At 41.9% G+C, this 27801-nt stretch overlaps 1 protein-coding gene across 1 annotated transcript in view; it reads left to right on the top strand.

Moving 5' to 3' along the window:
- Window positions 1-27801, top strand: part of cntnap5a (contactin associated protein family member 5a) — a 125343-nt gene that overhangs the window by 32538 nt on the left and 65004 nt on the right. The window contains exons 3-6 of the mRNA XM_005475153.4: window positions 1698-1891; window positions 14319-14466; window positions 26903-27106; window positions 27517-27701. Of these exons, the coding sequence (XP_005475210.1) occupies window positions 1698-1891; window positions 14319-14466; window positions 26903-27106; window positions 27517-27701 (731 nt within the window). The remainder of the gene's footprint in view (window positions 1-1697; window positions 1892-14318; window positions 14467-26902; window positions 27107-27516; window positions 27702-27801) is intronic.

The raw sequence follows: 27801 nt of genomic DNA, 5'->3' as shown, positions 1-27801 counted from the left end.
AGCAGGCCATAGAGCAGGCCACAGGACAGACCATAGAGCAGGCCATAGAGTAGACCACAGAGCAGACCACAGAGCAGACCATAGAGCAGGCCATAGAGCAGACCATAGAGCAGACCATAGAGCAGGCCATAGAGCAGGCCACAGGACAGACCATAGAGCAGGCCACAGGACAGACCATATAGCAGACATCAGAGCAGACCACAGAGCAGACCATAGAGCAGACGTCAGAGCAGACCACAGAGCAGACCATAGAGCAGACCACAGAACAGGCCAAGTAACAAAACGTAACAAAAAAAGTAACAAAACGCTGTATCACAGATGCGTTCGTACATTTTTCAGGATGTGAGTGGTGGCCATTTGAACTCTTGTTAGCAGAGATTAAAAGAGCAGTATAAAACTGCCAATCAAAAATAAATATGTTAATTAATTAATTAAATCTTATATCTATTAACTCTTATTAAAATCTTAGTTTATAAAAGATGATTTTTCAGCATAAGTTAAAAATTTAAATTTAAGACCAGAGTGCTGACACAGTCAGCATCTCCCTTCAGTGCTTCTGAGCAGGCACTATATTAATACATGTATTGAAGCCAAGAAAACAATTATCCCCCAAAAAACAACCACATATCTTTGCTACAGCTGAAATGGGCATGAACCTCCACTGTTAGCCTGCAGAGGAACCAAAAGTAGACAAAAGGCTGAAACAGAAGAGGTCTAAGGCACGTTGCAAAAGGAGTAAAAACAATTACCAGAGAGGAAGTTAAACCCAAATAAAACTACATAAAAGGAGAAATAAACAGCAATCATGACGGGAACAAGAAGACACTTAACAGTGAAACATTAATGGTTGAAGTCAGATGCAACACAGAATACAAGAAAAAATAGAGGGAACTAAACCACGAATAACAATCCCAAAACAGGGACTGAAGCTGACTTATTGGTTCTGAAAACCAAGAACTGAGAACTAACACTAGAACTGCAAAGACAAGAAAACTAGAAAAACTGAAAAAGTTCTTAAAAACTAAACAGGAGCCAGAACTACAATAATATAATAAAAACTGAGGCTAAACAATGATAGGATGGAAAGACATAAAAACAGGAACCAAATGTAAAAAGAAACAAACACTAAAATATGAAAAATCCAAACAGAAACTTACAACAACGAAACGCTAACATGTTTTACGTTTGGGCTGTCATCGGCTCTTTGGGGCAGATCAACCACCTTGTCTGCCATAACCAAACTCTCTGTGCAGTGATGGTGATCTGTGGGTCCGAGGCAGGTGCCCCTGCCCCTCATTGTTCCATCATCATAAGAGATCGAGTTAGGAAAATGGCAAAGCAAGAGTTGTGGCTACATTTTGTTTTATTCTGAATATGATGCAGGAAACTGTTCTATCTTTAACTCGCCCCTCAGTCATACCACTTTTCCATTCCACTGAACTTAAGCCTTTCAGGTAAAATAAAGCTGCCAGTGAATAAAAAGCATTGGGCTCTTTATTGGAACTTTGAACATACTGCATATACAGCGCATAAAATGAATCAGTTGTTTTCCACAGAAACAAGGGCTTTCACTGTGGCTGCTGGAGTGGAACTTAGCCTTGAAGCCTTTCACATAAACTCCCCTCACGTACACATCAAGAGTTGTTGACAGAGTGCATGTGTCAGCCCCTCTGCCTGTATTTTCTGCTCTTCTTCAGGTGCAGGAGGTTGGTCTCCAATGGTAACTGACCAAGAGCCCTGGCTCCAGGTGGACCTCAGGGAGCAGATGGAGGTGACTGCTGTAGCCACACAGGGACGCTATGACAGCTGGGACTGGGTCAGCAGTTACCTGCTGCTCTACAGTGACACAGGCCGGGCTTGGAAACAGTACAGACATGAGGATGGCGTAGGGGTCAGTATTTTTTATCAGCTTTCTCCACCTACCTGCCTTCAATTTGTTACTGATTTAAAGCTGATACAACAGTACAGTGCAGCTGTATTATTGTAGGGTCTTTACCTTTCAACATAAAGCACCTTGAGATGACTGTTGTTGAGATTTTAATTGAGTTGAATTGAAACCAGCTAGCCAACAACTAATATGTTCAGCTGTAGGGAAACAGTGTAAGGCCTATCCTGGAATGTTGACAGTTGGGAAATATGCCTATATGCTTTGTTAATGAGTTTGGAGTTAAATAGCTTTCAGACTGGAAGCTGAGCAAAAAGCTAGCCAGGCTCCAAAGGTCACTAATTAACTTGTGTATGTGACCCATAAAGAAACAAGCAGCAATATCAAGTTTAGTTTTGAAGCAAATACACACTGGAGGTATTTCTTGGCTTAGGGGACACTGTCTCTGTTTTAGGCTAGTGGCATTCTGCCAGAGTTTCTGTCAGAGAGATCGTAGGAAACCAGGAGAGACGGAACAGAGCAATGAAGTCTACTGATTCAGCAGGTTGAGCTGGATGAATTGGAGAGAATGGGTGTTTTACCAAGGGGACGGGGGTGGAAGTCCAGCTGTGCTGTGGTTTTAAGCCTAAGTGACATAACGCAATGAGGTCGAGGTCATCACTGACTATGACCGTAGTGTTTAGATTAAATATGTCACAGGTTAAAGTGGATCATCAGTTAGGTTAACAGCCTACATGTTTTATAGATTGTTCACCTGTTTGCGAGGTTGTCACAGAAACATTCTACAGGGAGTGCAGAATTATTAGGCAAATGAGTATTTTGTCCACATCATCCTCTTCATGCATGTTGTCTTACTCCAAGCTGTATAGGCTCGAAAGCCTACTACCAATTAAGCATATTAGGTGATGTGCATCTCTGTAATGAGAAGGGGTGTGGTCTAATGACATCAACACCCTATATCAGGTGTGCATAATTATTAGGCAACTTCCTTTCCTTTGGCAAAATGGGTCAAAAGAAGGACTTGACAGGCTCAGAAAAGTCAAAAATAGTGAGATATCTTGCAGAGGGATGCAGCAGTCTTAAAATTGCAAAGCTTCTGAAGCGTGATCATCGAACAATCGAGCGTTTCATTCAAAATAGTCAACAGGGTCGCAAGAAGCGTGTGGAAAAACCAAGGCGCAAAATAACTGCCCATGAACTGAGAAAAGTCAAGCGTGCAGCTGCCAAGATGCCACTTGCCACCAGTTTGGCCATATTTCAGAGCTGCAACATCACTGGAGTGCCCAAAAGCACAAGGTGTGCAATACTCAGAGACATGGCCAAGGTAAAAAAGGCTGAAAGATGACCACCACTGAACAAGACACACAAGCTGAAACGTCAAGACTGGGCCAAGAAATATCTCAAGACTGATTTTTCTAAGGTTTTATGGACTGATGAAATGAGAGTGAGTCTTGATGGGCCAGATGGATGGGCCCGTGGCTGGATTGGTAAAGGGCAGAGAGCTCCAGTCCCACTCAGACGCCAGCAAGGTGGAGGTGGAGTACTGGTTTGGGCTGGTATCATCAAAGATGAGCTTGTGGGGCCTTTTCGGGTTGAGGATGGAGTCAAGCTCAACTCCCAGTCCTACTGCCAGTTTCTGGAAGACACCTTCTTCAAGCAGTGGTACAGGAAGAAGTCTGCATCCTTCAAGAAAAACATGATTTTCATGCAGGACAATGCTCCATCACACGCGTCCAAGTACTCCACAGCGTGGCTGGCAAGAAAGGGTATAAAAGAAGAAAAACTAATGACATGGCCTCCTTGTTCACCTGATCTGAACCCCATTGAGAACCTGTGGTCCATCATCAAATGTGAGATTTACAAGGAGGGAAAACAGTACAGCTCTCTGAACAGTGTCTGGGAGGCTGTGGTTGCTGCTGCACGCAATGTTGATGGTGAACAGATCAAAACACTGACAGAATCCATGGATGGCAGGCTTTTGAGTGTCCTTGCAAAGAAAGGTGGCTATATTGGTCGCTGATTTGTTTTGGTTTTGTTTTTGAATGTCAGAAATGTATATTTGTGAATGTGGAGATGTTATATTGGTTTCACTGGTAAAAATAAATCATTGAAATGGGTATATATTTGTTTTTTGTTAAGTTCCCTAATAATTATGCACAGTAATAGTCACCTGCACACACAGATATCCCCTAAATAGCTAAAACTACAAACAAACTAAAAACTACTTCCAAAAACATTCAGCTTTGATATTAATGAGTTTTTTGGGTTCATTGAGAACATGGTTGTTGTTCAATAATAAAATTATTCCTCAAAAATACAACTTGCCTAATAATTCTGCACTCCCTGTAATATGGAAATGTAACATCTTAAATTTGTCCATTTCATATGTGGCTAAAAGGAAATCTGATTGACACACCGTAGCTTGTTGGATGTCACAAGGTTAATCACATAGCACCATTGGATATGTACTGCTTTTCCAGGACTGGTATGTTCTTAAACACTAACATAGCTATAGTTAGCTTTGTGTCACATAAGGTTTCATTCTGTGTTCATTTCTTGTGTTTTGTGGACCATCTATTCCTGGCATTGCTGGTCAGTGTCAGTTAACATCCTCTCACTCTGACACGTTTCAGGTGTGGGTCTGGTGTCAGTGCAGTTTTTTCTTTTTATCCCCTCTGTAATGTTGCAACATATTATGCCAGCCACTACATGGAGTCTCAGAAAATAGCCCCATGTTGGCACATGCCATTAATTCTTTATTGTGTTTGCCCCAGTTATGTCAAAGACTGCCAACAAGACGGTGAATGTATTTCAGAGCGTTTTCTTATTTGGTAGTCCAATTAGCAGAGTGTGTTGCTGCCTACTGGTGTGGCATTGCTGCAAAGTGATCTTCTTTATATTGTGTTGAATTTAAAAGGGCAATGATGTGTGGCAGTGAACAATATGTCTAGTTCTGTTTTAAATAATATATCTTTCTTCAAATACTTAAATATTCATTATCTACAATGCTCTTAAATGACAGTCCTGGACACTTTCAACATCGAACTTTTCCTCCACCAGCCCTTTGCAAAGTACATAGTATTCAGTGATACGTTGTTACCCTGCGGCACAGTGATGCAGTGGTTAGCTCTCACAGAAAGAAGGTTCCTGGTTGTCCTGGGCCTTTATGTGTAAAATCCTGCATGGATCTTATTCAGATGTTCCAACTTCTGAATTGGCCATGAATTCAAAGTCAGTGATGCTCAGTGTGTGTAGAATAAATGCTGCATAAATGAATGATTAAATGTGCTTGTAGTGTGAAGCCCTTTCAGTGATCAGTAAGGCCCTACCACAGTGATGTAGTGCACTGAGTGTGAGTGACATAGCCTCAAAGTTATATCTGATTATTTCAAGAAAATTTGAAATAGTGATATTTCTGATAATAAAGAAAGAAGTAGTACAACGAAATGTTGGGCCTTCTTTAAAACCTCCGAGGTGTTTGAGCTCCGTATCTATGTGCACACCCAGGAACTAGAACCTGAACTCCCCATTGATGCTGATGGGCTGCAGCTCGGACTTCCTCCTTCTGACGTCGACTACCAGCTCTTTCATTTTGGTGATATTGAGGCCCACGTTGCTGTCTGCACACCAATCTGACAGCCTCTGAACCTCAGCTCTGTACGCTGTCTCATCACCCCCAGAGATGAGCCCCACCACGGTGGTATCATCTGTGAACTAATATAGAGAAAATGCCAGTAATCCCAGTAATCAGACAACCTTCAAGCACTTGGCAACAGTAGGAAGGAAAAACTCCCTTTAAACAGGAAGAAACCTGGCAGAACCAGGCTGAATGAGGGCCAGCCATCTGCCATGACTGTTTTTGGTTGGTTATAGGGAGACAAATCAAAAGATGCACTATAACAATAACAAATAACAACCAATAAATTCCATGTCATCAACCCTCTGAGATCGGTGTCATTACAGGTGTTAACCCTCTGAAAAAACCCTCCAGAGTACTGTGAGTGCAAGCTAAAGAGCACCAATTATTGGGAACGTTCTCCATCTTGTTTCAATTGTAAGTCAGTAAAAAGTATTATAAGCTACTCACAGTGGATTTCTGTGATGTCTTTATTTCTAGAAAAAAGTCTTTACATTTATGATTGAATAGAGATTTCTACACAAACCTCCCGTTTTCTACTCTTAGACTGTAGTAGAGCACCTTTGTTTGATTCATAGTTTAGCAACTAATCCTGTCTTATCTAGTTCATGGGCTTTGTTTAGACCCTCAGTTTGTCTACTGTATAATTACATATATAGCATCTACCTGAGATAACCAAAGTAGGAATACTGTTCATTCTTTATGAAAACTATCTGAAAATGAGGATTTAGATGAGAACATTACATATGATGGAAACAGGAAGACAAACTGATCAGATCCACATTAAAGAAAGTGTCAAAATTATTACAACAAACAGCCTAAACAGCTTTTAACTCTTCATTATGGAACAAATAGTACTTAAACTCTGAAATTAGCCTGTTTTATTGTCCCCTAAAGAAGAAGCTTATTGTGCTGTTACTGAGACTTAACGCCGTAGATTAAATGTACCCTTTGGAAAAAGCCGCTGCAAACTTTATGGGAAGATTCATTTGTTGATGTGAAGAAGAACAAAACAACACAACTCAGTTTTTAATTAGTGCTGAAAAAGGAAAAAGAAGTTCACAGTTCCTGAAAAATAATATCACATATGGTGTAGTTCAGAGTGATGTGCAATATGCTCTTAAACAGCACACAGCTTTTTCCACTCGCTGTCACTTCTCATCTCATTGTGCCAGGAAAAATGGGGAGAAGCTGCTGTGCAGTGAGAAGACAAGGCAATATGCATAAACATTACTGACATGACCTGCAGCTATCACTCTTTATAACTGACTCATGAAAGAGGAAATGGAGGTGCTGAATTCCTTTCAAAATTTCAGAGATCCAAATAGCACTCAACCCGGGCATGCAGCGCCGTAGTCTACCACAGCAGCCAAAACAGACGACATCCTCTGAAACTTGGCAGGCGTTTGAACCAGGCATGAATAGCCTTTATATTTGCTGATGTGTATTAAATGCAGACTCGCGCAGACACTCCCAGCTCCTTTTCAGCATCCGTATGAAGGATGAATAGCAGTGATTAGCAGCCAATTTGTCTACAGCCTCTGATGAAATTTTCACCCAGGCTGACTAACTGCAGCTTTCACCGAGACCTTTTGGCAGATACCAACTCACATCCGTCTGGAAGCTCAGAGGTAACAGCTTACTGTCAGAAACTGAACCGAGCTGAACTAATGAGTGAGCAGCAGCTGTTGGGATGACTGCTAGCTCTCAGCCAAATTAACTTCATAGAAGAATTAGAAAAACCGTGGGCTAAAGGCTGGCCGTTCTTCTCACAAGTCTGCTGGCTGTTTTTGTTTTTATATATATGTTGATATACAGGGAGTGCAGAATTATTAGGCAAGTTGTATTTTTGAGGAATAATTTAATTATTGAACAACAACCATGTTCTCAATGAACCCAAAAAACTCATTAATATCAAAGCTGAATGTTTTTGGAAGTAGTTTTTAGTTTGAGCTATTTTAGGGGGATATCTGTGTGTGCAGGTGACTATTACTGTGCATAATTATTAGGCAACGTAACAAAAAACAAATATATACCCATTTCAATGATTTATTTTTACCAGTGAAACCAATATAACATCTCCACATTCACAAATATACATTTCTGACATTCAAAAACAAAACCAAAACAAATCAGCGACCAATATAGCCACCTTTCTTTGCAAGGACACTCAAAAGCCTGCCATCCATGGATCCTGTCAGTGTTTTGATCTGTTCACCATCAACATTGCGTGCAGCAGCAACCACAGCCTCCCAGACACTGTTCAGAGAGGTGTACTGTTTTCCCTCCTTGTAAATCTCACATTTGATGATGGACCACAGGTTCTCAATGGGGTTCAGATCAGGTGAACAAGGAGGCCATGTCATTAGTTTTTCTTCTTTTATACCCTTTCTTGCCAGCCACGCTGTGGAGTACTTGGACGCGTGTGATGGAGCATTGTCCTGCATGAAAATCATGTTTTTCTTGAAGGATGCAGACTTCTTCCTGTACCACTGCTTGAAGAAGGTGTCTTCCAGAAACTGGCAGTAGGACTGGGAGTTGAGCTTGACTCCATCCTCAACCTGAAAAGGCCCCACAAGCTCATCTTTGATGATACCAGCCCAAACCAGTACTCCACCTCCACCTTGCTGGCGTCTGAGTGGGACTGGAGCTCTCTGCCCTTTACCAATCCAGCCACGGGCCCATCCATCTGGCCCATCAAGACTCACTCTCATTTCATCAGTCCATAAAACCTTAGAAAAATCAGTCTTGAGATATTTCTTGGCCCAGTCTTGACGTTTCAGCTTGTGTGTCTTGTTCAGTGGTGGTCGTCTTTCAGCCTTTCTTACCTTGGCCATGTCTCTGAGTATTGCACACCTTGTGCTTTTGGGCCCTCCAGTGATGTTGCAGCTCTGAAATATGGCCAAACTGGTGGCAAGTGGCATCTTGGCAGCTGCACGCTTGACTTTTCTCAGTTCATGGGCAGTTATTTTGCGCCTTGGTTTTTCCACACGCTTCTTGCGACCCTGTTGACTATTTTGAATGAAACGCTTGATTGTTCGATGATCACGCTTCAGAAGCTTTGCAATTTTAAGACTGCTGCATCCCTCTGCAAGATATCTCACTATTTTTGACTTTTCTGAGCCTGTCAAGTCCTTCTTTTGACCCATTTTGCCAAAGGAAAGGAAGTTGCCTAATAATTATGCACACCTGATATAGGGTGTTGATGTCATTAGACCACACCCCTTCTCATTACAGAGATGCACATCACCTAATATGCTTAATTGGTAGTAGGCTTTCGAGCCTATACAGCTTGGAGTAAGACAACATGCATGAAGAGGATGATGTGGACAAAATACTCATTTGCCTAATAATTCTGCACTCCCTGTATATCAGCAGCATGCTAGGCTGCTCTGGTACAAGACTCAGCTAATTTCTTCCTTCATGAAAACAGTTCTGTCTAAGTGGTAACTTTTCTATTAAAGCTTAAAGTTATTATGTTCAAAGATGTGACCACGTTGTGCTTTGGTTGATGATGACGCGTACAGCTGCAGCTGTTAGCTGCCTGCTAAGCTTCTCATATCTGTTATTCTTTCTTTGTTTTGATCATTCAATTCTGTGAAACAGACAAACTTTCACAGGTCACATCAGCATATCGCTGGTCAAAATAAGACATGGGGTCTTACCGACATTTTGATGCTAGGTTCATCTTCCAGTGGTGATCCCGTCTGGATCCAAACAGGTGTTAATACAGTATTTTGTGACCCAGAATCAGTCAGTCTATGATAACACAGCTGTTGCAGTTTGACCTTACAGTGACCAACCTGTGCCCCTTTGTCCAAATATGGTTCAGAAAGAAAGTCATAAAGAGCAGACTGTCAAACCCGAGGCGTGACAGTGTAGAAACTGACAGGCGCTGCTACAGTCCGCCTGTCATTGCTATCCTGTGATGTCATGCTAAAAGGTGTCCTACAATGAAATGGTCCTCTAGAAGGAAATGTTAGAGAACAATGAATTAGGCCAAAATGTCAGCACTGTTATTAACCCTGTGTAGTCATGAAGGAGCACTACACAAACAGCCAAAAGTCAAAAGTTTGGTTCCCCCTTTGTTTAAGTTGGTTTGTCTTTAATGATCCGCTTTCTTGTTTTCTTCTGTGAACCTCAGTAAGAGTGATGACACCACCATCTGGTCCTGTCAGTCTCCTGTCTGAGGAGTGTTCTGAGAAAAGCCTGCTTCTTCTAAGAGCTGATAATAACCCAATTAGCACAAGCCAGAGGAGAAAATCTGTGAAAATGACTTCTGTCTGCTGGAGCTTTTTGGCCTTTTTAGTCACGTGCTGTAACACAAAAACAGCAGCGCGCTCACACGTGCCTACTCTTTTTTGCTTCTGTTAAAAATTAGCTTTGTTCTTGTTGGCACATGTAATGTAAAAGTGATACACCCCCGTTTAAAGTCCTGCTTTAACCTAAATCCCTGTGATATTTGCATTCTGCTCCTCAGTAAATTAGCTGCATGGTTTTTGCAAATATTCAAAGGTGGGAAAAGGAATATATTCCAGCAGGGAGTCCACATTATCCTTCATTATCCTTGCAAAGCCTTATTTAAAAATCTCTTTTTAATGCAGCTCTGAATAAATGTGTGAAACAAATTCTCCTCCTTAAGGGGGGAATTTACGCATTAATTTTCTTGCAAGTTAGCGGTTCAGGTAGATGGGAATCTAATAGGGATTAAAATGTGTTTGCATGAATGCTGAAGACTCATTTTCTGCTAATAATTTGCTTTTTTCTAAGAAGGCAGCAGGTCTCACAGGCTGATTCACAGGACTTTTGTTTATTACATATGAACAAATCTGGGCAGAACTCTGTTAATAGAACAGGCAGGTAAACATGAACCACCTGAATACTCTAATTACTCTCAGGAACAACAGCTTAGAATGTGGTAATTTTCCACTTAGGTTTAGTCCTGGCCCATATCCTCCAAGTACTCGCTGGACCTTGGCTGGATCTTGAAAATGAAATGAAAGAATGTTTTGACAAATGAACAATGAAGCTGCACTGATGAATATTCGAATGGATTTAGCAAAGTAGTTGTTCCAGGTGGCTAATCAGAGTGTAAACAAATGCTTAAAATGTTTCTTAGAAAAATGATTATTTTTATTTATGTATTGGAAGCTCTAGCAGGCCTGCAGTATTTGCTGAGGTCATGCCAAGCACAGTTTTTTTTAACACATTGTTTCCTAAAAGCCACATCATGAGAAACACGTCAGGTTAGAAGAATGAACCCACTCTCAGCCAACATGCAAGACTCCATTATATACTGGAATAACCAGGAGAACCCTGGCTGTGGGCTAGGCTGCATGTTAGTCACATTCTGGCAAGTCGAGTTTAAACAATGTTGCCTTTCATACGACCTCTCTTACATTCATTTTCTCATAAAAGGGAGATTTCCATCAAATGTTATAATTAATGCAGTGATTTTGAAGACTCTGTGCTATGAGCTAAGATACTCAGGAAATATGGAAGATGTTTGCTGATCCAGGTCAGGAGACTTCTGCCTGGCAATCAGGGATCACGATAGTGTTTTCGCTCATGGCAAGGTTATGTACTCGTAGCTTCCTCTTCAATATGCATTCCCTTAGGCTGTTTAACTTGGTAGTGACCTTTTGGAGCATACTCGAGCGTCTTCAGCGCCAACAGCAAGATTTTCCCTCCAGTGAATTGATTAAAACAATCGTATGTGCCGTTCTGTATGCAACAAAAAGGAAAACTGACACAGGGGAGCTCATCACCGGAGAGGAAGAGTAAAGAGTCTTAATTAGTGGGGGGGAGACTGTTCCACAGTGACAGAAACATAAATAGAAATAATGAAGTCACTGTGGGGTTACGGCTGTTTTGTGGACCTTGATGCTTTGGGCCTATGGAAAATTTTGTGCACCCTCAGGCCTTTATTCAGAGACTTCATCTCCCAGCTGGAACACACAGGATGTTCCGTGGTCGGGTTTTCTAAAGAGTGGAAAACCACAAACGTCATAGCTCAGGACGGTCTCAGAGGTGCTCTTACTGTTGTGTTTCTCTTGAATACTAATGAGACATGCTGACGTGCATCTGCGCCTTGTTGTCGAAGCTAATGAATGGTTCGAACGAGTAGGATGCAGTCTAAATCAGAGTGTATTGTCTTAATTATATTCTCCATATGGGAGTTTCACAGCTGCATTGCATCATGCAGTGCAGAGACATTTGTTTAGGACAAATAAAGCTGTTTCTTCCAGTGTAAATGCCTGGTTTGTTCTCCATGTGCTCGCTCTCAGGGAATCATGTTTTTCTGTAACATTGCAGGTCTTAGAACATATCTTAGGATGACTGTCACTGTGAACTGGCACTAAATTATAAAAAAAGAAAAATGCCATAAAGTGATGCCGTGTGTTTAAAGCAGAGCTGGATGACAGCTGATGGCTTATGTTGCTCCAAAGCCCATGTGAGCTAAAGAAACCAGGAAAATACAACAAATGAATTTAGAACAAAAATACAAGGAAACTCTTGGAAAGCTTGATTATGGAAGACAGAAAGCAATGAGGCCACCGACAACAGGAAATGTTTTTACTGGGTGGAATAATTCTTTGATTGGATGTAAAACCAAAAATGAAAAAGGACCTAAAGTAGTGATGGCACAGGAACCAGTGAGAGGACACCTGATGGCTGTATTGGGCTGGGTTAGTCACGTGCTGCCATGAAACCTCCGAGGCCCAAACTAACGGACTGATCCCAAACTCATAAGAAAAGTGTTTAAAGGTGCGTTTGCAGGTATTGGCCCACCTTTTAATAAACAGGATTATAAAAGAAAACAGAACCGAAATCCCAAAATGACGAGGAGCATGTTAGCAGTGATGTACTGATAAGAGGAGATGATGGGTCATTGTTTACTAGAGCAATTATTATAAGTAGTTATGAGCTCAGTGTGAAGACACCGCTTTGATTCCTTAGCACTGTCTGTTCAGCTGTGATGCTACAAACGTGCTCCACACAACACTGAGAGTGTTTTTGTGTGTAGGATATTACTGCCTAACTTCATCAAACTGATATATCTGTGACAGGCTGCTATCTGCTGATATATCGCTGGGCTCTAATGAATGAGAATATTTCATAATTAACTGTTATGTAGGGAAAAATCACTGTAGTTGCAATACTGGCCCATGCAGAGCAAAACTATTCATACATAGCAACTTTCTCATTTATCATTAATAAGCAGTAGTTAGAAGTGATTAGAAGATACAGTACAATGTACTTCATGGCAGATGGCTCCCCTTATATGAGCTGGTTCTGGTTTCTTCCTGTTAACAGGGAGCTTTTCCTTCCCACTGTTGCCAAGTGCGAGGGGGACTGTCTGATTGTTGGAAGTTTAGGTCTTTACCTTATAATGTTGACAGGCGACTGTTCATAAAATTTAATTTAATTTCTTACTCTGGTAATTCTGAAGAAGGCCTTATAACTATTAATCTGTATGTGATACTTACTTGTATGGTTATAAGTGGGTAGTCAATAGTGAATTGAATACCTTATTAAGTGATGCTAAATATTTGATATCCATATTCTTTCAGAAGCTAATGATGTTGAATGCAGTGTAACTGTGTTCTGCAGCTCAGAGCCTCACATGATGATGGCTGTGTGATGAACACACCTGATAAAACAAAGAACATCCGAACATGGTTTCATGTTTCTAGCTGAAAGCGTTTAGAAAAGCAAAGTTGTGCGAGTGTGTGCATCTTACTGACATACATTCTTGTGGCTGTTCTGTTTCCTCCAGAAGCTTCCAGTGCCAAGCTGAGGTAACACATCTGCTTTTACCAGATGTGTGAGCCCCAGTTCCATTTGCTAATCCCTCTCGTGCTGATGTGAGTTACGCGCATGTGTAAATAAGCCAATCGTGTACCTGCTTTAACATTCAGCCACGAGGCCCCCCTCGGTGCACGACTCAAAATGAGAAAGCGGTTGCATAAATCACAACAACAGCCTGAACCCTCTCACCGCTGTTTTGATTATCGACTGCGAAGCAGCATCGCAGCGTATTTAATGACGCCTCTGCTGTGTGGCGCTCCGTAAGTGTCGGACGGTCATTTGTAGTGCAGGTCGGCGCTTCTCTGTAGTCGTGGAAAGCCGAATGATTGGCTCGTCTGATTGTGCACAACTATCCGCAGAAGCCCGGAGCTCCCTGTCAATGATCTGTCTTTTTGGTGCTTTGTTGTACTTATTGATCTGATATGTCACCTGTCTCGAATCGGTTATGACGAAGCTGACGATCAGTCATTTGAGAGGAGGAGTTGTTTGTCTGTGTTTCGATCTCCATATTTCACTCGCTCGGTTCTTGTTTGTGTCCCCTGGCGTTGTCTGGAGCAGGCTGAACGTGAGGGAGGAAAAGAAGAATGACATATCACATTGGCACTGAGAGGTTTTTGTTTTTAGCTCTGCAGGGGGAAAACACAATATCAGAACCCTTATTTTGCCCCTGGCTGCCTCAGTGGTCATTTTATCTCAGTCTCACACAGAACACCAATGATTCTTATCACTTTACATCAAATAATATGTTGAAGGATAGGAAGAAGATATTGCCCTTGGTCTATCCTAGTCAGCACTTTGTTGCTGTCGGGGCTCCTCTGGGATTTAGATTTTTATTCTTTTTATTTTTGAAGTGTGCAGTGAAAGAAGAACGTTGCTATGTCCTGGTGAAAATCTGATTCCTCACAGTAGATATGAGGTCACGTGCTGTCTCTATGATTCACATCAGAATTGTTTCAACCAGAGTCTGTCTTCTCTCACCCGCAGAGGTTTGTCGGGAATGGGAACTCGGAGACCATCGTTCAGAACAAGCTGTCCCACCCTGTGAGAACACGCTTCCTGCGATTCGTCCCTCTTGACTGGAACCCCAGTGGCTGGATGGGCCTCAGGGTGGAGGTGTACGGGTGCTCCTACAGTGAGTAAGACTCAGCCTGCAGTTAATCTCATGGTATCAAAGTCTGCACATCAGCCCTCTCTAGTCGCACTGCGTGTATCGATTCATTTATTTATACACTTGGTTTTGTAGCGTAGGGTGACACTTCAGACAAATACTGGAAAATTTATGATGCTGGATTCTTGGAGTATTTACTAGCACAAGGAGCATCATTGTAATTATTTCATTTTAAAAGCATCAGTAGTTTCAAAAAGGTGAAAACACTTTATGGAGCTTTGGGACCTGTGTACAAACCAATGATTTAAACCTTTGCCCTGTACAGCTTTGGTCTGCTGCCAATGTTAGTTCTTCTATTCACAAGTTTGACAGTTTAAATTTCTTTTTCCAAATTTGGCTTTCCTGTCACATTTTCAGAAAATGAGGAGTGTCCCATGTTTTTGTAGCTTAAATTTACAGAAGTTTCCAAGGTTTAAATGCACCACATGAAGACAGACTCGCTGTTTTTTAAACAGGACCACTATGTGGATCTATTGACTGAATGTGCATGTGTTTCGTGATAAGGTTTTGCCCTTTTGTTTAGGATTAAGAGGTTTTGGAATGCATGAATGTGAATAAATGTCATCACAAAGCCAGACAAACATACCTCGCCCTGCCAATGGGCGAGAGAAGGCAGCACTCAGAGATCTCCAATGCAGTAGTAAATCGTAAATGGAATGGTTCTTATATAGCACTTTTCTGCTCTATCTGAGCTCTCAAATCACTTTACATCACACATTCATATTGTACAAGCACTTTTTTCTATGCTTTTTCTGTGTAAGTGCTTTCTATCTAACATTCGCACACACTCACACTCCGATGGACGCAGCGCAGAGCAACTTGGTACTTAGTATCTTGCCTGAGGATATTTGGCGTGCAGACTGGAGCAGCCAATAATCGAACCACAAACCTTGGCATTAGTAGAGCATCTGATGACCTGTCAATGCACCATTCTGGACTGCTCGAACCCATAAGTGCTATAAATGTTGTATAAATGTTTGTTAGTCTTTTTAATCTCCTTGTGTGCAATAAGCAGCAGTAAGTGTGTTTTCTCCATTTCTGTGTAAATCATTGCAGTGATGTGAGATTACTCCCTGAAATGCTCTAAAGCAAAAGTGCTCATTATAAAATAGGGAAGAGGACGTAGACATATTTGGTTTCAAATGGAGGGTATAAAAGTACAAAGTTTAAGCCAGTGTGATAGTACCTTAAACCTCTGTTCTGTCTGAAGGCCAGATAGTGATAGCTTCCACTGGAACAGAGAGACCATCTGGTTTATTGCAACCAACATGGCGATGGTGGATACAGTCACTGTGTGGCTTCAAAACAGGACTTCACAAACCAATGGGTGACATGACGGTAGCTGTGTCCATCTTTCATTCTGTTACAGACAGTAACGCAATATTTGTACTTCATCACTCCTCCACTATGAGATTGAGTATTTCTTTGAAAATAAGTGCTGTGAAATTGCATATAGAATAAAAATCAGTTCTACGCCCCAAAAACGCTGGTAACAAAGAAGTACTTCAAAGTATCATCAAACCCAGTCCTGCACTTATACGGATCCACCGTAAACTCTCTGCATCTGCAACATTAAAGAACGGCCACGAAAGGAAATAAAGCCAAACAAAACATCTGTAAGAGTTCAAATATCTTACAGTTTTCAGGTTGTTGTGTCTCTCAATGTGGGCTTTATGGGACAAACGCTCTGTAACATTTAAACCTGTAACACACACTAAGTATGATATCAGGGCAGCACCACCCCTGGGAGAAGGTGTGAAACTTGGTGCTTTTAGCTGCATCAGCTTATAATATCTCATGCCAAGAAAACACTAATGAAAGCGTCTGGACAGAAAAGGCATCGTGTCTATTATTGGTGTTATTGACATATAGTCATTGTGTTAAAGCAACAGTCTTTTAAAAGCAAAGCAAGCAATAACTTGTGATTATAATAGAAGCAAAAATGAACACAGTGCATTTTATATATCTTGAACAGTCACTGAATAAAAAGCATGTAATGGGGATTCACTGGTGTACCTCGCCCACACGTTGTGAAGCAGCACTAACTAGATGAGCCAGTGAATTACTGCACAGTGGAACACCATCAGAACAGGTCATGGTGAATAGTTTTATGATACCCGACCACCTCACAGTAGTGTTGGAGAAGTGACTGCCTCATACAGCACAGTACAAATTAAAGTTGAAATCTGAAGATTTGACTCCTGCAGGTAAGTGGTTCTGGTGGAGCGGCATGCCTTGTAAACTGAAAACATGCACTTTTGGATCCAAGCCACACGTTTTGCTTGCATAATTTAGGTCTACCTTTTTCCCTTTTCACTGGATCTCAACCTTGTTCAAGACCTATGGAAGATTTTAGATCGATGTCTTAGACAACCGTAACTACCATCATCAGAACACCAATTAATGGTATGTCTTTGTAGAAATGTTCCTTTCCTCCTGCAGACCTTCAGAGAATCATTGCACAGGAAGCTGTTCATGTGGGGCATGATGATCCAACGCCTTACCAGACATTTTGTATTTCCTGCAGTTTTTCATACTGTAATACTCTGAATCATTAAAATTGGATGAGTGTAGCAGTAAGGAATTAGAGATTCCAAAAGCTACACAGGACAAGATCTCTGGAACGGGCTCACTACAGTGGAATCACATCACTATTATTAATATTATTATTTCCACCAGTTTTTACTTCTATGAAATATGGTGTGAAACTTCACTGTGCAGTTTATATATTGCATGGGTTATTCTAGTGTATTGTGGTGACATTAAATTATAATAAATTGTGCCAAATGGCACCGGTTGCTTTGTCGCATGCTTTATCATTGTCTGTGGTTCTTTATAGAAGTGCATTATTCTCCTGACACTGAGTCAGTGATCTAAGGTTTTATGTATCCAAAATAACAGAAACCATGTGCTGCTTGCCAGGTTCAGATGAACAAAACATGGCATTACACGATATTATTTAGCTGCTGGACAGATGGCTTCACATCTAACACTAGAATACTTTAGTATAAAGAGGAGTTCATGTTCAACTCAATGACAGTAAAAAAGCCCAGGTCCTGTGGGGTCAAAGCAATACCAGTTCCCACCACTCCTCCATAACTCCTCCATAAAATCTCCCTCCATGATCATGATCATGCTGGTGAGGTCGGCTGCCGTGCTGGATGCTCCGACCCTAATTTAACGTATTTTTCTTATTTTTACTATTTTCTGTTGTTATCTGCCTGATCTTGCATTATGGACATTATTGTAATTACACATTTACAATACAACAGAGATACTCTCATTTCTATCAGTCCATAATATACGTACATTTCATCGTGTTTCTCTGGACCCAACCTGGCCAAGGGAGCGTCGGCGGGAGAACAAAGGACATGACCCAAAGCGAAGGACATGAGGGAAATGAGCCAGCATCAGGAACAGGCTATGGGTTTACACACACCCTTGCTAAGTATCCTACTAGCCAATGTTCAATCCTTCGAGAACAAGCTTGACAACCTCAGGGCCAGAGTCAAGTTCCAGAGAAACATTCGGGACTGCAGCCTCCTGATGGTGAATAAAAACTGGTGCAACAATCCTGGCATTTCTCCCCTTATGTGCTCTGGCTCACCCAACCTGGAACTTTTAATCATTAAATGTCGCCCCTTCTATCTTTCTCCGCAGTCATAGCCTGCACAGTCTACATTTCGCCTCATGCAGACTCGGACACTGCCTTGTGGGAGCTACACAAGGCTCTCACACAGCATCAAACACTTCACCAGTCACGAGGGAGATCGGACACTGGACGGACCAATCAGTGGCTGCACTGTAGGACGGGCTTAATGACGTAGACTGGGAGATGTTCCGGCACAGGTCTGATGACATTGACATATTTACGGAAGTGACTGTGGGATACACTGGGAAACTAATGGATGACACAGTGGAAAAAAAACTATCATCTGTACATTTCTGAATCAGAAGGCATGGTTGGACAACCACTCCACATGCCATATCACAGCTGCTACACACAACCCTGTATCATTTGGACTCCGGCAGGGGAAACTAACTTCAACTTTTCACCAAGTTGAAGGATCTAGGTCCTCTACCAGAGGCCTGGGAGCTTGAGGGTCCTGCACAGTAATTAGCTGGTCCTAGGACTGCGCTCTTCTGGACAGAGATCTCGGATGCTGTTCCTGCGGTCTGTTTGAGCCACTTGCCTAGATTGGGAGTCACTGCACCTAGTGCTCTGATTACCACTGGGACCACTGTTACCTTCACCCCTCCACATCTTCTCGAGCTCTTCTCTGAGCCCTTGGTACTTGTCTAGCTCATTTGGAATTTCTTAAATGATCCAGAGGGTTATGGAACAAAAAGGTCAAGTGGAAGACCCAACAAATATTTCACCAGCACTAAGCCGGAGGATTCAATTGGCTGTCTGTCGAGACAGTGGACAATCCTTGACCCAAATTATGGCCGGTGCCAACTTACTGGTGCCAACTGCAGCCCCATAACCATCAGGAGCCATCTGAGACTGAAGGGCTTCAAAAATAAAAAACGTCTTCAAAGGCCTTGTCTCCTTGAATGCCACAGATCTGACTGTTTGGACTTTGCAGGAGAACACCAAACATGGGACACTGAAAGGTGGAAGAAAATTTTATTCTCTGATGAGAATAAATGTAACCTTCATGGTCCTGATGATTTCCAACATCACTGGCATGACAAGCAGGTCCCACTTGAGATGTTTTCTAGACGCCACAGTGGAGGGGGCGCCATAATGGTCTGGGGGTGCTTTTTCCTTCAGTGGAACAATGGAGCTTCAGGAGGTGCAGGGGCATCAAACAACTGCTGGCTATGTCCAGAGATGTCCAGAGACTTGCGCCGTGCCACTGCCCTGGTCTTTATTTATACATCATTGGGTGTGTGTGTATGTGTGTGTGTGTGGGGTCAGAGTGTGACCCCATAAAGACTTCCTTAAACCTGCTGGTCTGGAAGTCCAACAGTTCATCTAAACAAAATGCACTTAGCCTAAAACAGACATAGATATGTTTATCCTATCATAAAACAATAAGAGAAGGTATGACCTCTCCCATGCTCCCAGGATGTGGGTGTGAATGTCAGAACACTCTGGAATGCACACAAAGCCTTTTGCAGCCTACTAAAGATCACACATCCTATCACTACACAATCGATACACCTCTAAGCATATATGGAAACTTATATCATTAAAAGATTATACTGACTACTAAGTACAATTTTCCATTGACACAAGGGAAGTTTACAAAAAAAGAAAACAGTTCCAGAGAGTAGATGCCCTTCATGCGGCCATCTTCACCACTTGGAGAAATGTTCCCACTCATCTTAATGGACACGCTTGTGTCAAGCATGCCGCAACAAATTTTTGAAGTGATCAACAATAACGGTGGAGCTTCTCATTACTGAGTTCATGTTTGGAAGTCTGATTTCTGTGTTGGGGGGTTTATGGGATTTTTTGAAGGTGTGGTCCTAAACTTTAGATCAGCTATAAAACAGTCTGCTTCAGTTTAAATGTTTTCAATAAATTGCTCAAAAAATATTTTGTCTATCTCCCATTTCTTCTTGTTGCATGTTGAAGCTCTTCTTAGAACCTTGTTAAGATCCAACCATGTAAAATGTGATTTTTTGCCATTTTTCAAGATGTCTTAAACTTTTGATTGGGACTGTATATTTTGTCAAGTACCTCCTCTACATGGATGACATCAAGCTGTATGCCAAGAGTGTATGAGACATCGATTCACTGAACCACACCACCAGAATATACAGCAAGGCCATTGGGATGTCATTCAGCCGCATGATAACAAAAAGAGGGAAAGTAGTCAGAACTGAGGGGATCGAACTACCAGAAGGCAACATTGCAGATGTTAGGGAGAGCTACAAGTACCTGGGGATCCCACGGGCAAATGGAAACTACCTAGAGGCCGCCAGGAAAGCAGCAACCACCAAGTACCTGCAGAGGGTCAGGCAAGTCCTGAGGAGTCAGCTGAACGGTAAGAACAAGATCCGGGCCATCAACACCTACGCCCTGCCCGTGATCAGGTACCCTGCTGGGATAATAAGCTGACCAAAGGAGGAGATAGAAGCCACTGACATCAAGACCAGGAACCTCCTGGCCACGCATGGAGGGTTTCACCCCAAAGGCAGCACCCTGAGACTGTATGCTAAGTGGAAGGAAGGAGGCTGGGTACTAGTGAGTGTCAGTACCACAGTCCAGGATGAGACAACGACAGTCCTCGATGTTCGGGAGACCCCCCCTAGGGTGGTGGCGAATGGCTGAGCTAAGATCCTGTGGGACTTCAACATACAGATGGACAAAATGGTGGTGGCTAACCAACCAGACATAGTAGTGGTGGATAAGCAGAGGAAGATGGCTGCAGTGACAGACGCAGCAATACCAAATGACAGCAACATTAGGAAGAAGGAATACAAGAAGCTGGAGAAGTACCAATGCTTCAGAGAACAGCTCAAGAAGATGCAGAGGGTGAAGGTAACAGTGGTCCCAGTGGTAAAGGTTTGAATCATGTCTATCTAGTAGACTCCAGTTTACTCAAGTAAATGGGAAACCTTCACACACAAAGGTTAATTATGGAGTTCCACAGGATCCTACGTTGGGGCCAATTCTATTTACATTATATTATTCTTCCCTTAGGGAGTATTATTAGATGGCATATCATACACTTCTATTACTATGCAAATAATACCCACATGATAGCCATGATGCACAGTTTTGTCTATCTATGAGGACAAACACAAATGAGTTAAATTGCAGGAATAGCTTAAAGCAGGGGTGGGAGAACTCCAGGCCTCGAGGGCTGGTGTCCTGCAAGTTTTAGATGTGTCCTTGATCCAACACAGCTGATTCAAATGGCTAAATGACCTCCTCAACATGTCTTAAGTTCTCCAGAGGCCTGGTAATAAACTAATCATTTGATTCAGGTGTGTTGACCCAGGGTGACATCTAAAACCTGCAGGACACCGACCCTTGAGGCCTGGAGTTCCCCACCCCTGCATTAAAGTATGACCTGTATGCCCTCTGATTTTCAGCTTCTAAAATAAAACTGAGGTTATTGTATTTGGTCCTAATAACGTTATAAACATGGTGGCTAACCACATACTTACTCTGCATTTTATTACCTGGCAGCCAGTAACAATGTGAGAAATCTTGGAGTAATTTTTGACCATGCTATGTCCCTACATATCAAATATGCAGGGATGCTTTCTTATATTTACACAATTTTGTAATGTCCAATCTGGCACACTTTGAAATTCAACAGGTGGTGCCTTACCTCTAGATGTGCCGGCTTGTCACTCACTTTCGACCACTGACCAATGCCTGCCCGTCCGACTCCGTCTACACCTCCAAACACACTATCCCCCTCAATCCCGGACGAGCCCCCAAATGTTAAGGTTCATTTTGAGGACAGAGAGGTGGGGGTGATCGGAATAACACACTGACCCTGTCAGGTGGAGTCAAACAATGATTTTAATGAAACACACGCAGCGTGGGAGATGGACACTGTACGCAGACAGCATCAGATCTCATCTTAACAACGACACAGCATTCGTTTTATCCCGTCGAGGTATATTTTTACTGACGCCCTCTCTACGTCAGTCACATGCATTAGTTTCAAAACCACAAATGTTCTATTTGACAACTTGTGACACAATGAAAAGAACATCGCCTCGTCCATCCCAGGTGTCTTCCTGTTGTCACCGGATGCTCGCTTATCTCTCTGGAACATCAGGCCTACGTTCTGCAATAAACGGTACTTTTGCAGGCACACTTTGCAGTTGCAAGCAAAACATGATTAAACTCTTACCTATAAATGAACCCACTAACTGTATGTGTGTCTCGTCCTTGAATGCTCTCTCATCTCACCCGTTGCACTTCTGACCTTTCACCAGAACAGAGGCTCATCCTTACATGTAATAACCTAACTGGAACTGTAAATGTAATATGTTGAATAAATGTTTTAATCAAGAAATGGTAAATGGCCTGTATTTGTATAGCGCTTTACTAGTCCCTAAGGACCCCAAAGCGCTTTACACATCCAGTCATCCACCCATTCACACACTGGTGATGGCAAGCTACATTGTAGCCACAGCCACCCTGAGGCGCACTGACAGAGGCGAGGCTGCCGGACACTGGCGCCACCGGGCCCTCTGACCACCACCAGTAGGCAACAGGTGAAGTGTCTTGCCCAAGGACACAACGACCAAGACTGTCCAAGCCGGGGCTCGAACTGGCAACCTTCCGATTACAAGGCGAACTCTCAACTCTTGAGCCACGCTCGCTCTACTGAAAGCTTAATCAAAAGATATAAATGAATAAAATATAATACAAAATAACCTGCTCAAAATAACTTGCACTCAGACTTTGGTTTCGGTTTCACTTCTGCAGAAAGCATGCCCTGCAAACATGTAGTTTCCTGTCTTATTTCCTGTCTTATTTTGGCACAGAGTATACTTTCTTTCACAATGCAGTCTGCATATAAACATTTAAGATTATAGATTCAAAAGCATTTCGGGTTATAGATTCAACTCCACAGTTTAAAGTGGTTCTTACTGGACCTGTAATAAAGACTAATTAATTGGGTGCCAATATGTTTAAACCTATGAATACAATATCAATACTTCAATAAATGCGTCAATGCAAATGCTTGTTATATGATTATGATGCAACAGTAATAACAAAATAATAAAAATAGAATTAATAAAAATGAAATAATAAATGGAAATAATAAAAATAACAGAAAAATAATATTTCCTTCCTTACAATCCCTAAAATTAGGAACATCCTGTCATAGAGTGCTGCTAAAAACAGTTCATTAAAGTTCATTACGTCTAGATTTGTACTATTATATATAATAGAACAAGCTGATAATTTTTATCAGCTTGTTCTAACAGCTTCATGTAAAGCCTTCACAATACTGCAATAAAAGGACTGACAGGGACAGAGAAATCCAAATTATATTGCTCTCATATTAGTTTCTCTTTAGTGGTTCTCTGTTAAATCTACAATGAAATATAAAATCCTATATAAAGTACTCACATACAAGGTCTTGATTAATCAGGTCCTATCATATCTTAAAGACCTCATAGTACCGTATCACCCCCGATAGAGCAGTTTCCTTTCAGATTGCTGGCTTACTTGTAATATTTAGTATTAAGTAGAAAGGAAGGCAGCTTTGAAACCAGCTCCCAGTTTGGATTGGGGAGACAGACATCCTGTCAGCTATTAAAGTTAGGTTTAAGCGACCCTGAACCTTTCCTTCGATGCACTCCAAAAAACATTTACCTCTTTTAACTTTTTATGTGTTTATAAAGCATTTTAATCATTAGTTATTATTATTCTGTGGCTCTTTTGCACAGTGTGTCTTTTGTCATTTCTCCCTCCTCTCAACCCTGACCAATCACAGGGAGTGTTTCGTTTCTGCTGATGCCAAATACTTGCTCATAGAGGGTCCTCTGATAATTGGGATTTACTCTCTATTCTTCGAGGTCTTTACCCTACTATTTTTGTTCTCTGGTGCTGAAAGAGTTCAGTTGAACTAGATGGATGGGGCTGAGATAGCTTTTTATTGTGTGGACACATACTAAAAAACATGTTTTATTTGCAGAATGCCAAATGCCTGAACCCAAGAGAGGCTAGGTACCAGTTGCTTTTTAGTTGGTTTATCTTCATAATCACGTACTGTCCAGGTTTCCAAAATATTAACCTGAAGCTCCACAGATTTCAGCTTTTCTGAACCAAAATCCTTCCTCACTCTTGCAGTGCCATAGAATATATCTTAGCCTGTACAGTACTATCTGTGCCAGGAGTAAAACTGGCACTCAACGACTTGTTGGTCAGTTAGTAAGTAAAAGTAAGTAAAATTTTATTTGTATAGCACCTTTCACGATAACAATCACAAAGTGCTTTACAGAAGCTAAAACATAAAAACAAATATTAACCAAAGGCAAGTTTAAAAAGATGAGTTTTTAGCTGTTTTTTAAAAGAGACGACTGAGTCCACAGATCTCAGGCTCAAAGGAAGTGAGTTCCAGAGTCTGGGGGCCACAGTTACAAAAGCTCTGTGACCTTTTAGTGGCAGCCTCGTATGATGGACAACCAGCAAGCCCTGATCCCATGACCTCGGGGAACTGCTGGGGATGTATTGATTTAAAAGATCTTTGAAAACCACTCCAAGATTCCTAGTAGAGGATTTGGCAAATGTAGCAAGAGGACCTAAATTTTCCATAACTTTGGGCACAAATTTTTTAGGAGCACAAACAAGGACTTTGGTTTTCTCCTCATTAAGTTGAAGAAAGTTATCAGTCATCCAACCTCTAATGGAGTTTATGCACCTATGCAAAATCTGTAGTTTGGAAACATCTTGGGGCTTAAAGGAACCCATCCAGTGCCTCAGCCTATCTAACAAAATGTGATGATCCACAGTATCAAAGGCACAGGTCAGTCCAACATCAGCAAAACAGCATTCTCCTGCATCACATCTCATCAAGACATGACTGGACAGTCCAAGAAGTGCAGTTTCAGTAGAGTGAGCTCTATGGAAGCCGAATGGAATTTACCCAGAATGCTGTATTCATCCAGAACATTTAGCAATGAATGGTAGTTTTGAAATTCGTCTATAACTGTTAAACAGAGAACCGTCAAACTTGGGTTTTTTGTTGCAACTGTTCCTCTTTGGAACGTTTTGTCACTTATAGACCTCAGATTTTTTGTGGCCCGCGTCTATCAGATGTAACAAAGTCATACTAGCCATGATATACAGATTTCTAAGAGATCTGCTGTTGGGTCTGCGCTTCAGCAGGCCTGGTAGTTCAGAGACTTATCACCCATGAAGAAAGCGAGACAAACAGTTCAACCAGTTTTTACTTGCTAGCAAGGGGAGGATCTCAGAGCAGCACCTCTGCCCTCAGTCTCACACCACCCGAAAAAAACAGCTTCCCCTGCAGCCTTTTATTGTGTGACACACAGTTTACACAAACACCCATTGTAAAAACCCCCTGTGGTGTGTCATAAAACTCAGGCACTGAGTGTGTGTGTGTATGCATGTGCGAGCATGGGTGTGTGTGTGGATCCATGTGTGTGTATGTATGTGGACATGAGTGAGTGTGTGTGGATGTGGGTGCATTTGTGTGACTTCCTGCTGATCACAAAGGGTCATCTCCCCTCACCCTGTATATGGCTCAACCCCTTTTTTAACAGTCTCACCATGCACAAGCACAGGTGATGCCATAAAGGGCAGGAAGTAAAAGAGAAGAATGTCTTTGATCATACAGTTTGAACCAAGGCTTACAAATTTAAGTACAATAATGGCAACATGTAACAATTTCAACCTAACACCTACTTCCATTGAAACAGCCAAACTGGTTAATCATGTGTTCCAGCTTTATGGCATTCCTTGTGGCATTTAATGGAGGTCCCCTCTTTGTCTCTCAGGTCTCAAAAATCTTTGCAAGCTAAAGTTAGTTTGATCCTTAATCTAATGGACAAATGGCGTACGCAACTAGAAACAGCACTATGGTGTATGATGTTATCAGATTCATGGTCCGGGAGCTCTCATTTGGCCTGGTTAGAATATCTGCATAATACATTTACCTCCTCTGCAACTGGTCACTGCTCTTCTAAAGCCTCTAAAGCCTCTTAAAGCTTCCATTGTTCCCCATTCTGGAAGGCAGTGACTGTGCCATCGGTTTAACACTATCTTTGCCAACATATGCATGGAAGCAGGCAGCTCTTCTTCGAACTGCTGAACAAAATTGCCACCCTGCAGACAGGAGGAGAACCCTGTCTGCATAGGGTTTCCATACCAGAACAATTGGCTTCCATCGATGGACATTCCTTTGATGCGCCTTTTGAAATGGACAGAATAATAGGTTACCTGCATCCATGATAATCACCCAAACTTGCACGTTTCTTAAATAAAGTCATTATCTTCCAGTTTTCTGCCCACACTCCAATGAACCACTCGCTCTTTTTCTGGATAGCTGCTTAACTGTCTGCTGCCCGTTCAAAGCTGCTGGAAAATAACAAGCAAGGTGTCAGAAGCAAAGCTAAAATGATATAAAAAAAAAAAGGTCTAATACCTCTTTTGCCATTGTTTACATCCTCTGATGACCTCCCTGCTTGGCACCAGTTGGGAAAATGTATTCCCAAGTTAATGGCCTGTCGTATCGATTCCACTTTTTAAGTAAAACCTTTAAACCACCAAGTTGTCTGAGTCTTTCAGGTCCAGTTTATGCTAAAAATATGACAGTATCTGCACTGTGATTTGCAACATGCACATGAGCTAAGACAACCAAATAGTCATTAGACACACTTTAATTGTTCTTTACTTACAGTCACTGACGTAATACTGATTTTAGAGTTGATCCTTTTCTTGTAGAGTCATACGTGGCAGACTTTGACGGCAGAAGCTCATTGCTGTATCGGTTCAACCAGAAGTCCATGTCGACGGTCAAGGACGTGATCTCTCTGCGCTTCAAAAGCCATCAGGCCGAGGGCGTTCTACTGCATGGAGAAGGGCAGAGAGGAGATTACATCACACTAGAACTTCACAGAGGAAGACTGGACCTCTACCTCAACTTAGGTGAGCTCTGTTTTTCCAGTGTCCTTGTGATCATTGACGTGTCATTGTTAGAGATGAAGACAGAGAGTGAGTATGATCGAGGGGATATGGAGCCTTTAGAGGAGATATATTTTGGAGGATGTCTTTACGATTAAGTTATCATTTCCAGTTGTTTTTAGCAGAAAGTCTTCAAATGGCTAAACCTGAATGTATAATAAACTCACTGAATATGAAGAGTAGTGCTGTTCCAAACAAACAACTGAGCATACTGAAAGGTATGAACCAGCTTGGTTTTGTTGAGATAAGTTTGAAAACAAAAAAAAGCAGTGCCTACTTACCAATGTACTTTTTTTAACATACACAAATACAGCTTCATTACTGGAGATGTTTCTGCTCACTGTCTTCTTGGTCTTCTCGTTGTGTTTGTAAAGATGATAGCAGAGCGAGGTTCAGCAGCCATCGTGTTCCTGTCACTGTGGGCAGTCTGCTGGATGACCAGCACTGGCACTCAGTTCATATAGAGCGCTTCAACAAGCAGGTTAACCTCACAGTGGACTCCTACACACAGCGCTTCCAAACCAAAGGGGAAGGACACTCACTGGAGGTGGACTACGAGGTGAGTCCATGTGCTGATTGAATTACAGACAGTGGAGGTTAGACAGCAGTTAATGAATTTAGCTGCTGAGGATGAGATAACCCTGTCATTATTAAAGCAC

The sequence above is a fragment of the Oreochromis niloticus genome, linkage group LG16 (assembly GCF_001858045.2).
Source record: "Oreochromis niloticus isolate F11D_XX linkage group LG16, O_niloticus_UMD_NMBU, whole genome shotgun sequence".
In the NCBI taxonomy this organism is placed as follows: domain Eukaryota; kingdom Metazoa; phylum Chordata; class Actinopteri; order Cichliformes; family Cichlidae; genus Oreochromis; species Oreochromis niloticus.
This window is presented reverse-complemented; position numbering and strand designations above follow the sequence as displayed.